This window comes from Anolis sagrei, chromosome 2, assembly GCF_037176765.1.
Source record: "Anolis sagrei isolate rAnoSag1 chromosome 2, rAnoSag1.mat, whole genome shotgun sequence".
In the NCBI taxonomy this organism is placed as follows: Eukaryota; Metazoa; Chordata; class Lepidosauria; order Squamata; family Dactyloidae; genus Anolis; species Anolis sagrei.
Genome location: NC_090022.1, coordinates 5,786,580 through 5,802,626, shown reverse-complemented (window position 1 = coordinate 5,802,626; position 16,047 = coordinate 5,786,580). Strand labels below are relative to the sequence as shown.

The 16,047-nt window shown below is 39.2% G+C and overlaps 1 protein-coding gene across 1 annotated transcript in view; it reads right to left on the bottom strand.

The window, feature by feature from the left end:
- LOC132765871 (deleted in malignant brain tumors 1 protein-like) overlaps positions 1-13,930 on the bottom strand; it is a 74,135-nt gene extending 60,205 nt beyond the window's left edge. The window contains exons 1-4 of the mRNA XM_067463260.1: positions 13,819-13,930; positions 6,589-6,930; positions 2,828-3,169; positions 903-1,208 (exon numbers count right to left, since the gene is read on the bottom strand). Coding sequence (XP_067319361.1) covers positions 903-1,208; positions 2,828-3,169; positions 6,589-6,930; positions 13,819-13,849 — 1,021 coding nt within the window. The 5' untranslated portion in view covers positions 13,850-13,930. The remainder of the gene's footprint in view (positions 1-902; positions 1,209-2,827; positions 3,170-6,588; positions 6,931-13,818) is intronic.
- Positions 13,931-16,047: the final 2,117 nt, after the last annotated feature.

The following is a 16,047-nucleotide window of genomic DNA, read 5'->3' as shown; positions in this document are numbered from 1 at the left end:
CCATCAAGGTCTTTAAGATCTTCCGGGGGGGGGGGGGGCTGCTCTCGATCCCACCACTGTCACAATCACTGTTGGTGGGGACGAGAGACAGGGCCTTCTCGATGGTGGCTCCCCGGCTTTGGAACTTCCTCCCACAGGAGATTAGAACTGCTCCCTCCTTCCTGACGTTCAGGAAGCTAACAAAGACTTGGCTATGGAATGCGGCCTTTGACAACTGAGTCAACTTTGGTCCACATGGAAGGAGAATGAATAACTGTGAATTATGACGAGGAATGCTTTGACGACATGGCTATGTGATTGTGATGATGACGATGTTGTATTGTAATATGTTTTTAATTGTGTAATGATGATGCATTGTGTGGTTTGTATTTTTGTATATGAACACATGTGAACAGATTTTTTGAGTCCCTCTTGTAGGTGAGAAGATCGGTATAGAAAACTTTTAAATAAATAAATAAATAAAAATAAATAAGTGTCGCCATCCAACTTGCCCTCATTGCTGTGAAGGCAACACAGGAAGACTCCTGTGTTGCCACTAAGACAGTGTGCATTGCTTCCTCTCTTCTTTCAGCATGGAACATGTCCAGAAGTTCCTGTGTGTCATCTAATGGGCTCCATACTGAAAGTGGAGGGGAAGCAGCATATGGAGGGCAAATAGACTCATCTGATGAGGTGGACAGCCCTACATTGGACTTAATTTAGGTATTCATTAAACCATTCATTGATTGAATTGATACCCTGCCTTTCTCCTCAGATCAAACCAAAGGTCCCTTCAAATGATGTAATACAAGATTCAGACAGAGAACAGCATTTTGTCTTTTTAAAGAAACATTTGAGAGGGAGAAGGGAAGAATATGTGTCTTCACCTGACCTTTCTATGATTACTCTTTCATGACAATTACCTGCACATTCCACACCGGTGTCTTTCCTGTGGTCACAGGTGAGATTGAGGCTCTTCTCTTGAGGACATTCCTTCAAAACGTTCTCTTTCCCTGTGCAGTTCACTTGATCCATCCAAATAGGACCAGACCCTTGACCAAATCTCACTCCAGTGGCTGCTCCTAGAGGTTCACCACAGCCTACTTCCTGGCACACCACACGGGCATCCTCTAAATCCCAGCCATTGTCACACACGGTTCCCCAAGTCTTGTTATGGAACACCTCCACTCGACCAGAGCATGGAGTCGGACCATCAACCAACCTTACCTCTGATTAGGAAGAGGTAAAATAATATTAATATTTATTATTCGCCTCTCCTTTCAGCCCAAGGCAGGACACAACACAGTGAAATACCTCTATAAAATCATAAATTAAAACATAGTTAAAATGCAACCATAAAAGCATATATTAAAACATACACATATTGAAACACCTGACACAAAAGTTAAAACACAGTGAACATCGAATGTGATTTAAAAGTCATAGTTAAAATTGACTGGGTAGGCAGGCTGGAAGAGATAGGTCTTCGGTTGTGTTTTCAAGTCCAACAGCTCATTTAAAACAGTCTAGCTTAAATGCGTCAGGGTTTTATAAATATGAAAGCAACTGCCTATACAGTCACTGCACAAGCTCATAATACTGCTGTTTCTTTTAGATAGATTATGCACTTAGATGGGAATGCATTGATTGTAATCCCATTGTGTAAAACCTGGTGTACAAATACAGGTCTAATAGACATGCAATCACACACCTACTGAAGGGTTAAGTAGATGGCAGCTATACTATCTATGCAGGCTGATCCAACTGAATTTGAGAAATGCTGCTTATATGGTTGTACCCTGGATAAATTAGGAAAACCCAAACACCACACCAGGATTCGGGCTTTCCCCAGAGTTCTGGCAGTAGTTCTCATGCAGAATTGGTTATGGATTTCCCTACATCAATTGCATGCTTTCTGGGTTCATGTGACCTGGGGACATGGGATGGCTGTTCCCTCTCTCCCTGTCAGTGTTGGCTTCAAGAACAACAGGGTGACTGATCACAGAGGATCTTTAGGGAAGAGAGAGGGTGGCCTTTCCCCTCTCTTCTCTCCCAGTCGGATGGCACAGAAAGAGGAAGAGGGATTGCCAAGCAACAGATAGGTTCCCTATAGCTGGAGGATAGATATTTTTGTGTTAGAAGGGATTCCAAGGGCCATTTAGTCCAACAACACTAAAGTACTCTAGAAAGATGGTCATCTTGCTGTTGAAAACCAGACCCCAAAATGATGAAACGTATAGTCCTCGGCCCCATAGAGAGTAATTAGGGAGCCCATGTGGACATCATTCCTAGTTTCAGAGTTATGTCCATTAACCCCCCTGGGATGTTGCATAGACACACTTCAGGGGATGACGACACCTTAGTTAACATAATCCCCTCATGAAGCCCTGGGAAGACACATGGGACATACATGGGTGGCTTTCAAAAGAGAGTCTGGGTGTTTTCTTGTTATGATTTATTTATGGGAATATTTGCTCATATCTGTTTAGCTGGCTGGTGCCTATTATATTAACTGGAGCTGAAATACCAAAGCCCATTTCAGTCCATTATCCCTTGCCCCAATACATTCCTTTCAGCTTGCACTTCTCTCCTGCGAGGATGAATAAATGTTCAAAACCTTCAAAATAATCCAATGAGTTTATTAAATTTCCCACTATGGCTGGGACCCAGGTCTCCCAGAGTCCTAGCCCAAGACTCAAACCACTATGCCACACTTCTTTCTGTTATCTTCCCCTAATCCCTTCTCTTTGGAACACAAATGCAGGTCAACAGCATCTGGAAGGGTGTAGTTGGAAACCTCAGTCACTGAAAAAAATGTATTCAAGCTAATCATGGTTGATAAACTTACCTGAACACACAACGGAAGCCGTTTTTCCACTATCACAGTCATATCTCCCCAAAGGACTTGCCGAGCACTGATGCAGAGAAGATTCTGTCCCTCTGCAATGGACGTCATCCAACCAAATGGGGCCGGTTCCACTCCCATTCCATGTTCCGCTTTGATCCATCCTGGTACTTCCACATCCCATCTCTTGGCATACCACTGTGGCTTCCTCAACGCCCCATCCATCTCCACAAATCATGCCCCATTGACCATGATGGAACAATTCTACTCTTCCACTGCAATTATTTAGGCCTTCCACCAGTCGGATCTCTGTTTGGTGCATGGGATCAGAGCCCAAGAGCTGCCCTATGTAACACATATGAGTGAAAGGATAAGCAGATGGAGTAGGCAGCTTTTCGCCTTCTCTATTTCTTGCATAACAAAGCCCTAGGAAACTCATGGAGTTGCCATTAATCTACATGCGATTTTCAGGCATACACAAACACTTCCATTTCAAAACCTGAATAACCATGGACAAGAGCATGATTTTGATTGGTTTCCAACATTGCTGCTTTATATTGATATGTTTTGTTTTAATTTTGTTCTTATTTTATTGTTTATTTTATTGTGTTCTTATTTTAATTATGTTTGGTTTTATTGATGTTTTGTATTTGCGTCTTGTGGGCATTTTATTCCATGTGTAAGCCATCCCGAGTATAATGTATATTAGCCATGGGCCAAGCCTGTGACAGATGGATGGAGAGTGTATGAACTAATTCACACAGTGCAAAAGAACAGGAAAGGAAAGGAAGGAAGGAAGAACAATATTCCAAATAAAGAACAATTTTAAGCAACATAAAATTATCACTATTTCTATGAAAGACGGCAGGGGCCATCCAGTTTAACCCTTTCTGCCATGCAGGAAAAACACAATCAAAGCACTCCAACAGATGCCCACTCACCCTTTGTAATAATAATACTATTACTACTACTAATACTACTACTAATAGCAGAAACCCCAGAGTCCATTCAGTCCAACCCCATCAGCCATGCAGGAAAAGAAAACACAATAAAACAATACTAAGGCCCGGGGGCTGGATGTGGCCCTACAAGGTCATTTACTCGGCCCTTGCTCAGGATCAACCTAAGTCTGAAATGACTTAAAAGCACACGACATCAACAACAACAATCTTATCTCATCAGCCAAAAGCAGGCCCACACTTCCCATTGAAATACTAATGAGTTTATATTTCTTAAAATTGTTCTTCATTTTAATTATTGTATTGTTTTTAAGTGTTTTTGCACTACAAATAAGATATGCGCAGTGTGCATAGGAATTCATTCATGTTTTTTTTCAAATTATAATCTGGCCCTGGGACTGTTTGAGGGACTGTGACCTGGCCCTCTGTTTTAAAAGTTTGAGGACCCCTTTCTAGACATTTGTAAAGATAATTAATAATTAATCTATTATCTCCAATTTTTTCTTTTTCTTCCCTTGTCTCCCCATCCCCTGTTTTCCTAGTAAATGTTTAGTAAAAATTAGTTGGAAAAAAGAGAGAGACGAAGACCTGGTGGTTGTTTTTGTGGCTGCTGCTGTAAGAGTTCAAGGTCCATAGTGATCAACGGCCCTGGAGACATCTTGTAAACTCTGAGCCATGGCTCTCTTGATTGAAACAATTTGTCTGTAATGCAGCCTCCCTCTTCCTCCTCTACTCTGCAATTTCCCACCAAATACTGCCATATTTTCCAATGAGTTATACTGTTCCAGTATAAGTACAAAATGTGATACCTGCAGTATACTCCCCTTGGTGTCTAAGACCAATTTATTACTCTAAGGAGACCCGCACAACCTGCAGCCCTGCAGCCATTTTGGCCTCCAACTCTCAGAATTCCTAGCCATCGGACAAACTAGCTAGATTTTCTGACTGGGGCGGGGGTGTTGCAGCTTGTGCAGTCCTCCTCTAAGACCTATTTATTGATGATTTTAGTAGTCTGTGTCTTGTTTCTGTAAGTTACTTAGTTAATAGAATAGCGTGGCTGCAGGTCCACTTCCGAGCACAATTCAAAGTGCTGGTCTTGGCCTATAAAGCCCTATATGGTTCCGGCGGCTTACTTATCTGAACGTATCTCCATTTACGTTCCACCTCGTAGCTTAAGATCTGCTGGGGAGGCCCTGCTCTTTGTCCCACCAGCTTCGCAAACGTGTCTGGTGGGGACGAGGGACAGGGCCTTCTCGGTGGTTACCCCCACCTGTGGAATTTGCTCCCCAGCGATATTAGATCAGTGTCCTCCTTTCCTTTAGGAAAAAACTAAAATCATGGTTTTGGAACCAGGCCTTTGGCTAGCGGGCACAGTAGCACTTAGAACATGGAATTGGACCATACGACTGTTATTGTCCGGTTTTACAATGTATTGTAATGTAATAAACGGAGTCATGCACTGCTAATAGGCTTCTATTGGGAATGCTGAGTCATACATTGATTGTATATGGGGAATAATTTGGGAAATGTGTTCTGGCCTACTCCAGGTGATTGTGAATGATGCAATCCTGGGTTTGGGTTGGGTCAATTAGTTGGTAACCAATCAGAGATTGCTATGTGTAAATGAATTGTATATAAGGAACCATGTACAGTGTATATATTTCTCCTTGTGTTGTGATGTTGTTTGTCGAAGGCTATATGTAATTAAAGAACCTGTATACTAGGACAAGATATGGCTGCGTGCTGTGGTGAGTCTGTAATATCATCTAGACTGGGGGAAAGACAATGGTAAAACTGACAATGGCCGGGCATGTGCTCAAGTGTCTGTAAAAGGTTCCAGCGTGGCTGCAGGCTGTGGGAGCAGTTGACTGAAAAGAGCTGTGCAGGAAGAAGCTACTGGAAAGCGCTGAAGTTGTGCAACTGATCTGTTGCTGAATTGTGAAGTTAATCTCAACAGTTGTGATGATTGGGAATGGCTATGTGACTATGTTATTATTTGATTGTATAAAGAATGTTACTGTTTTTAATTTCGTATGTATTTATGGTTTTATACTGTTGTTATTGATATTGTGGCCTATCTTAGCTGCTGTGAGTACCCCCTGGCCAAGGAGGTATCTGTCACAGGCAGCCACAGTTGTACACTCTTAATTCAGGGATGAGTGGGAGCACAACTAAAGGAGTTATTGTGTTATGTTTGATACAACAGGTTGCGTTTTTTATTTCATTTTAGTCATTAAGGTATAATTTGTTTTTATATGTTGGGTTGTCAATTTTTGTTATTATGGGTTATTGTTGTTATGTTTGGACATTGAATGTTTGCCTTTTATGTTTGGATTCTTCCTCGAGTCCCTCTGGGGAGATAGGGTGTAGTATAAATAAAGTTTTATATCATTATTGTTTTTTTGTAACGCTCTCTGAAGCAGAAGAATCTGCTTACTTCCACACTGTGTCCATCATCTCCCTCTACAATACTACTTCAGGGAGTACACTTCATCAAAATGAGGCATTGTGAAGAAGGTGACCCCAAGTCTTCCCCTGCCATCACAAAGAGAGAGTTTGGGCAGGAGCTTGGGTAGAACTGTAGCTCTTCCTGTTTCCCCCTTTTGGCTAAAGATTATGAGACTCTTCTAGTGCTATCTTTGTCCCCTTCCATCAGAAGAGTAGGTCAAAATATTTTTTATTTTTATCCCTACCTTTCTCCTGATATAGAGACTCAAGAGATTAAGTGAACCTAAGGAACATATGTATATGTATCTCCCAGAGGGAATCTGGAGCATGTGAAGCTGATGAAGTCAATCAACCCACCTGAACATATAACCCCAGCGGTTTCTTCATGGCTGCAGTCATGTTCTCCCCATGGACTTGCTGGGCACTCACTGAGGCTGGATTCCATCCCTCCACATCTGACGTCATCCAGACCAATGGGGACCCATCCATTTCCAAACTGTGCTTCATGTGTGGCAGAGACTGCAGATCCACAGCCCAGCTGGCGGCAGACAACCATGGCCTCCTCAATGCCCCAACTGTCGTCACAAACAGATGTCCACTGACCAGAAAGGAAGACTTCAACCCTTCCACTGCAGAGATTTGGACCTCCCTCCAGCCTGATCTCCATGTGGTCTGACTCTGCAATACTTGAGCTCATTACTACACATAGAGGAAACAGAATGGCAAAATGCTTTAGCAGACGGCATCAGAACAATTTTTTTCCTGGGTTATCCTTTTAGAAAGGCAGAAACACAGACAGGCACATGTTACACATGTTGTGGTCTTATAGAAAAGCAAACAAATATTAGAAGAATATACATGAGATAACATAGAAAATATTGAAGAAAAGACTCCAGGTGAAACCAGAGTAATTTTAATTGGGAATAACAATTTAAAATGGGATAAAACAAATACATTTTATTTAATTATTTGCTAATGCAGCAAATATAATATATGCAAAAGTTTCTGTCTCCTCCCCAAGCGCTTCTTCTAAGTCTGAATTAAAGTCAAAAGTCACGAAAACACTTGTGTGTACTTATCTATCTTCTCTTCTTCTGGAGGTGGAGAAGTGGCTTTCCAGAGCATCTCTCCATCTCCCAAACGTTCTTTTTTAGCCAAACTCTCCAGCCAGCATAACCAGATCCACCTTCCACATTACAGAAACACAAAATCTTTCATACTCACTCCCTCCTTGCATCTTCTTCTTCCTTCTGGAGGTTTCCCTTGAGTTTTTGTAGTGATCCAAGCAGCCTTCATGCCCCGGGGGGAGGCGGGGGAGGCCACCGATGAGTGTCCAGGCAGTGGATGGTTGTTTTGGGAGGTCCGACTGCTCTCTCCAGGCAGTTTCCTCTTGGCCTGCCCCTCAAAGTAGGCTGGCACAAACCCCAAAGACCCCTTTAGCTCCTCCTGCACCACTCTCCTGGGATTCGGCACCAAAAATGAACTGGCACGGGCTCAAACCAGCACTCCAGACAAACTCTGCACAAGCTCAGGAGCCCCCTTCAAGGTCTGGGCAGGACAGATGGATTCTCCCCTTATCTGTTTCCAAACTCATTTTCCCAATAGCCAGCAACTAACTTTTCAAACACCTTTACTCAAACTCCCAATTTCCTCTTAGACTCAACACATTCCTCCTCACTCCCTGATCATAATCTACAATGTATTAATTCTAGCACAGGATTTCAAACCACTCTTGATGATAATAAGATCATAAGTAATTTGAGGCAAGTCTCAATTACTTTTCCTGCTTGGTGATACTTTTACGAGAAATTGTTTCCACATTTTCAGAGGGTTCTCACAAAGTATTTTCTGTGAAAATGATATCAAGTTTTGTACCAAAGGGATTCTGGGGTGGTATTCAATTGTAAAAAGTTAGGCAAGGTGTTGAAGAGACCTATCTTGAAGACTCAACAAGAATTAAATCCACAATATAAGACAATATCCTGTTTTCAACACCAACAACTGAGAGAGTTTCATAACAAAGATAAAACAGTACATTTTGTATGGTAAAATGGGCCAAAAATATTGGCAGAACAATAATGATGGAGGAATGGGAGAAGATCTGGAACCAACAATTAAAATACACCTACTCATATGACATGAAACAAAATTGGTATAAAATGCTGTACCAGTGGTACACAACACCACAAACATTAGCAAAATACTACAAACATGTGAATAATAAATGCTGGAAATGTGAAAAACAAGAGGAGACATTTTACCACATGTGAGCAAAGGCGTCCTGGAAAGCCACCCAGGAAGAAATTCAGAAAATTCTTGATACGACAATACAATTTAAACCAGAACATTTTTATTAGGAATTCTTTTTTCACATGTCTTTTTCTCCATAATTGTAACCACTCCATTTCATTTATTTTCATCCCTAAATCTTTTTCGCAGATCTCCTTGAGGGTGTAATTCTTTGTTTTTCCTTCATTTATTTCAATTATTATCTTATATACTTTACTAGTTATTTCTTTCAAATTTTTATCTTCCTCTATATTCCTTCCATTTTGTATTATTTATTAAAATTGATTAAGCTTACTTCCATGTTTATTATTTTTATCCATTTTTAACCACTGTTCTAATTGTATCCGCTATTAACTTTCTTCTGATTTCTTCCATACTTTTAATACATTACTCAACATTGGGTTACTCATTTCTCTAATTTCTTTTCTCGTGAACTCTTTGAAAGAAATCCCAGATTTCTTCCTCCACTTTTCCCAAATCCATTTTAGCCATTCGACACACTCCTTTTTATCATTCCTTCTGTAACCAGTCTCAGTCTATTTGCTTCATAATATTTTTAAGTGCGAATCCTCCTTCTTTTTGCAATCTGTACCATAACTGTTTGTTTAATCTATTTCTTTCACTACCATTACAATATATTTTTATCATTTGTTGCCATCTATTTAGCTCTTCTGTAATCTGAAGTGGCAGCATTCTAAATATGAAATTTATCCTCAGAAGTATTTTCATTTTTACTAATGCTATCTTTCTAAACCAAGATAAATGTATATTTTCATATGCTACTACGTTTACCTCTTCCATTTCTTTTAAGTCCATTGTTATAATTACTACCAGGTATTTTAATTTGTTCTTAATTCTAATTCTAATTCCCTATTACTCTGTTCTATAAAGTCTTTTTCTTCTTTTTTGTATAATTAAATAACATCATTATATTCCAGATTATTTGTAAACACATTGTTTCCCCAAATATCTCTAAATGATCCTTTATTCAATCAATTTTACCTACCATATTTTCAATAAATAACAATATATCATCAGCAAATAAGCTTACCTTCTGGTTTTCCTTTATTCCTACCTCTTCTAAGTTCTTATCTTTCCTATTGACATTTGCAAATAATTCTATCACCATGGCAAACAAAATTGGTGATAGAAGGCAACCTTGTCTTGTTCCCCTTGTCACTTTTATTTCTTCTTTCACCCTGTCATTAATCATTACTACCGCTGAATTTCTTGAATAGTATTGCTCTAATAATCCTTTTATTCTACCTCCCATTCCAAATTTGTTTATAATCTCCCTTATTGTTCACCATTCCATACAATCAAAAGCTTTAAATATATCTAATGATAGTATACCTGCTTTTTATCTTTCTCTCTTGAATCACAGATATTTTATTTAATACTCTCCTTATTAAATTTGACACTTGTCTTCGTTTTACAAACACACACTTATCATATATATATATATATATATATACACATACATACATATACTTGTGGGTGCATTTGTTCAGTCTATTGGCTATTACAGCAGATAAATTCTTTGTGTCCTGATTAACTAATGATATGGACCTATATGACTCTGGGTATGTTAAATCTTTGTCAGGTTTTGGTATTAGTATTATTAATTGCTTCCTCGATGATTCTGATATCTTCTCTCCTTTCATTATTCCATTATAAAATTCTAATAATTTTGGAATCAATACTTTTATTATATTCTGTTCCCGGTCCATCTAAGACCTGGAGCTTTCCCAGCTTTTAAATTCTTAATAACGTCCTCTATTTCTGTCTTCTTAATAGGTTGTTCCAATAGATCTTTATCTTTCACCTCCAGCCTACTTTTACAATTTTCGTCCACATATTTCCTAATTGCTTCTATGGATCTGGTTTTTGTTTGGATAGTTCATTATAAAACTCTTCAAAGACCTTCCATTTTTTCATAGATATACATATTTTACTCATTTTATCTTTTATCATATTTATTATACTTTCCATTTTCTTTTTTCTTTTGTGTGGACTAGAGTAGCATCTTTGAATTTTTATTGCTAAATTCAAAAAATTCTCTCCATATATATATGTTAAATTTTCTTGTACTTTGTCTATTTACATTTTATCCAATTTCTCTTTTATAACTGTCAACCTTACATAAATTTGTATATCTCTCTTTATTGCTTATTCTTTTTTCAACTCCTTTGTCTCTTTTTCTAAGTTCCCTTTCTTTTCTTCTTGCCTTTTAAAATATTGATTGTCTCTTTCATACATAACTCTCTGACCACCACTTTCACTGTATCCATAGCACTCCTTTTGAGACTTCCCTTTTGTTAAATCCCCAAATTTCTTGCCATTCCGTTTTCATTCTATCCACAATCTCTTTATAATTCAAAACCCCTCCAAATATTACATATTGTTGAATATGGACAAACCAACCTATTTAGTAACAAAGACTCAAGGCAAACAAATGAAAACAACAGACTGGATTTGGTTCAAAGAATACATATCAAAGAAAAAAAAGGAAACATCATAATTTAGTATAAATCACTCAGAGAAAAATTGTACCACATCGACAAGGAGAAGGAGCATGTTCAGAGAAACAAACTAAGAGGACAATTGATAAAACACAATGGAGATGATTGAAAATACATATTTTAACCCCCTCTATTCTTCCCTTTTTTCATACCCTGCCCCTTTATACCTTAGCCCATTCTCTCTTTTCCCCTTCTTTATCTACTCTGTGTTTTCCCCACATTTTAGTCTTTATTATTTCCAATCATCCATTAGAAACTGCAGTTGACTAGATAAAAAGCAAACAGGGATGGAAATAAACTCCTGGAATCTGTCCAGCTGGGAAAACAAAAAGGCAGATAGGGAATTCTTTGGTACTCTACAGAAATTTGACATAATCTGTCTGCAAGAGACCTGGACACAGGAACTTAACTCCTCATTCCTACATGGCTATAAAACATTTACTCAACCAGCGCTAAAGAAATTTAAAAAGGCAGAGGATGTGGGGGTTTGGTGTCCTTTATCTCAATAGAATTAGCTGGAGAACCCCAGGTAGTGGGGTAGTGGACTTTGGCCTGCAAAATAATTACCCCTTTCCAGTGCAAATCAATACAGATACAGGGAAGATTTTTTCTGTATAAACATTTATTACCCCCTACCAAGGGACCAATGGTGACTCCCAAAATATGGAAAGACCTACCATTTTTGCTTGAACAGATAAACTTGAAAGATCCCAGGGCATTGATCCTTCTATGTGTGGCCTTCAACGCCTGGATTGGAGATGCCTCAGAAGGCCTCTTGAAACACACAGATTGAGATTTATTTGATTTTTTTTTAAAAATCATACCTCTATGGACAACACATATAATCTGCAGGGTATACACCTTTTAGAATTTATATACCTGAACAGCTTATATACTTTGCACATGAATCCAAAGGACATATCCAGAGGTTATTATGCATATCTGAGCAAACGAGGTGGCAATGTCACTGATCACATAATGGTATCACAAGGGCTGTTCCCTCAAGTAATTACCTTTGATATTCTGGAATGCACAGAAAGTGATCATTTCTCATTAGTAGTGTCCTTAGGTCCACTTCTTGAAAACGCAGAATTAACCAGAACAGAAAATTTAACAGGAGAATTGCTGGGATAAAGGAGGCTGAAGTGGTCAATTGGTCTAAGCAGTACTATCAAAGAGAAATTACACAGCAACTTTTTGATGAGCATACGTCAACAACTTTGCAACAAGCCAGCAAACCATCTAGATATTTACCAACAAACTGTAAACAAGCTTAGACCATGTGTAACAGCTTCTACATATAAAAATTTTTCAATATACAATATATGGTTGATTTGACATGGAATGCAGGTCAGGCAAAAGAGATCTGGCAAATAAAATAAGAGAATCTCATATAAAATCTGTCTGGAAAAAATATGGAAAACATAACCAAATGTAGGACAAAATATAAAAGTCTACTCAAAGATAAGAAAAATGAACACACAAAATCCAAGTGGCAGGAACTGGAACAGGCACTCACAGAATGGAAGGAAGATCAATTTTGGGAACTTGTCACCAGAGGAACACAAGGAATAAGATACACATCAAAAGCCTCAATCACTCCATCTACATGGATTAAGTACTTCTCCAGCATCTTTTGCCCCAAGACAAGTACATTGGAAATCACAGGGCCAGACAAAGACAATGACTTCTCTACTTTATCTGAGTGGGAAGCAGTCTCTATCAAAGAAGTAAACTCTATAAGTGGACCCTCGAAACCTAAGAAAGTACCTGGAGAAGATATGCTTCCTCCAGAACTCTTCAAGTAACATGCTGAATGGCGAAGCCCCTTCCTTGCTAATCTCTTGACCAGCAGAAACATCACAGGACTAATGCCATGTTGATGGAAAATGAGCATTATAGTTCCATAAGAAAGGTAATAGAAACAACCCACAAAACTATTGCCCAATCAGCCTACTTAACATCACCTCAAAGCTATATGCTCAACACCTGCTATATAAACAGATAGGCTGGCTACAAGAAAAACAATTCATATATGAAGAACAGACTGGTTTCTGAAATGAATATAGCACCATAGACCAATGCTTCACATTAAATCACATCATAAGGAAATCTTTCTTCTTCTCCTTTTTTTTGTGGAAAATATGCCTTAATAAAATTATTTATATATACAAAAGAAACCCTTTTTGAATAAGGAGAACATCCCAAATCCAAATGGACAGAATTATCATAAGACTAACTGTGCCATTTATTATTAGTCGTATTCTTAGGAAAATCATCTTCCGTGTTTCAGTTCTGGCCAGTCAGAAAACACCATTTTAGGCCCCTTCTACACTGTCATATAATCCAGTCTCTGCATCCCAATTTTCTGTTATATGGCAGTCAAGGCTCATATAATCCAGTAAAGAGCAGGTGATTTGGATTTTATTTATTTATTTACTTTATTTCTATACCGCCATTCTCAGCCCGGGAACGACTCATGGCTGTTTACAGAACGGCACATTTTGATGCCCATAACAATATAAGAAAGCTAAAACATTTAAACATAGATAAAAAATCACTACATAATGTCATCAATTCAGAAACTGCATTATATGTCAGTGTAGATCCAGGCTTAGAGAGACAAGGAAGATTAAGAAAAGAAGGAGATTCAGTTAATTCCATGAGAAAGTTCCTGAGAATGCAAGGGGGGGGGGGGGGGAAATACGTGTCTCCTCTTTCCACCCTGTCATTACACCACCACTGGTCCCACTCCATTTCAACCTGTGCTACTCACCAAGGAAGGCGATGCCGAGAGAGAGCCACATGCTGAAAGGCCACTCAGCTCTTTGCTCAGCAGTCCAAGCTTTATGTCTCCACAAGTGGAGCTCTCAGTTGAGGCTGCAGCTTCGGAAATGCAGTGCTGCTCAGGAACACTCCTCCACCCTCCTATCCTTTATCAGTTCTCCTTCATCTGACGAAGAACACACCATGTGTCTCCCTACAGACCACATCCCATTTTAAGCTGGAGCCAAAATGCAAACTAGATGAACAGACCAGATGCCAAAGTCCTCTTCTATACCACTATATTGATTCAACCTGGAGGACCTCTTCAGTGCTGATTGGAGGAGCCATCGTTTATTGTAGTCTAAACACAACCAATGGGATAGTGTTTTGTTTGGTCCCTTTGGAGAAGAATGAATGGGATCCTCTCCAGAGACCGAGTTATATTCTGGTGGATGTTTGTCCATCATGGCAAACAGCTGAAGTAGTTGCAACTTGCCTTATGACTAAACCTGCAGAGAACAATTTTTGTCATTGTACTGTCCTGAGCCTTTTGTTTGGCCATGCTCTCTCTCTCTCTCTCTCTCTCTCTCTGTCACAATTCTTGAATTTTGGTACTACCACAAAGGCATTGTTATTGTTGTCTCATAACACATCCATGTAACGTTGCCAGATGGCAAGGCCTGGCCCTAGGTCTCCAATTTTCATGGTTCAGCTCAACGTGGGAGGCCAGGGTGCAGATTCTCTAGCTTTGGAAGACTCACCTCTAGCCAGGAAGAAACTGTTGTATCTTAATATCCAGTTCACCCAGGAGAGCAATGGTTTGCTACAAATGGCAATGCTTCATAGATTGCTTGCTGCAATTGGCAAACATTCACTTTGTGAGCCTGAGGTCTATGTATCAGTTGTGTCCGGATGTACAATGCTATGTAATGCAGTTTGAATTTGTATTATGTGGTCCATTTATAGAATCATAGAATCATAGAGCTGGAAGAGAGTGCATGGGCTATATAGTCCAACCCCCTGCCATGCAGGAAAAGCACAGATGTCCATCCAGCCTCTGCTTAAAAACCTCCAATGAAGAAGCTTCTACCAGACTTGGAGGCAGAGAGTTCCACTGATGAACGGTTCTCCTTACAGTCACAAATTTCTTCCTAATGTTCTGGTGGTATTTCATTGCCTGCAGTTTGAATCCATTGCTGCATTTTGTCTTAGTGTCTGAAGCAGCAGAAAGCTGACTTGTCCCCTGGTTAATATGACATCTCTTTAAGTATTTAGACAAGGCTATTATGTCTCCTTTCAGCCTCTTTTGCTTCAAGCTAAACTTACTCAGTTCCCTCAGCTGCTCCTCATAGGGTTGACCTCCTGATCTTCTCCTATTTGGGTCACCCTTCTATGAATACATTCCAACTTGTCAATATCCTTCCTGAATTGTGGGGGCAAGTATTGGACACAGTGTTATTTCCAATGAGGTTGGAGCAGAATAGAGTGGGACTTGTTCTTCCCTCAATGAGTTCAATCTCTATCCCATATACTACACTGAAGTAGTAGATGCCTCATGATTGTCTAACCTTTAGAGGTACAAGTCCCCAGCTCATCTTCCAACTGCAATGACCTTTGGATTACTGAAACATGCTCTAACTGGGGTTGCATTTGAAGAATGTTTGAGAATGTCACTCAACCCAGAGATGCCCTCCTCCCTGTGATGCCACTGCCATGCCCGTCCTAGGTTTGGAGGTATCAATCTTTCTTCAGAAATGATTTTGGAAGAGGAAGTGCTCAGTTATCATCTGGGCTGTGGACAGGAAGCAAATGGGCTCACTGATAGAGTTCCTAAGCAATGGCAGAGATGTGGGAGATTGGAGAGTACGCACACTGATAAGAAGATTGTGATCTTTTTTTTAAAAAAAAAATGCTGTTATTGTGAAATAACACCAGAGAGTAAAACAGTCTCACTAGAAGAGTGAATAATAATAGTAATAATAATAATAATAATAATAATAATAATAATAATAATAATAATAATCTTTATTTATAACCCACCACCATCTCCCCAAAGGGGACTTGGGGCGGCTAACATGAGGCCAAGCCCAAATAATACAACATAATTAGACACAAAATAACAGGAAAATACATCATAACAAAATAACAAAATCATAACAAAATATATAAAACATCAAATAAAATAAATGACATAATAAAATCAAACACAAAGGATGGGCCAGATGTATGGGATAAATTG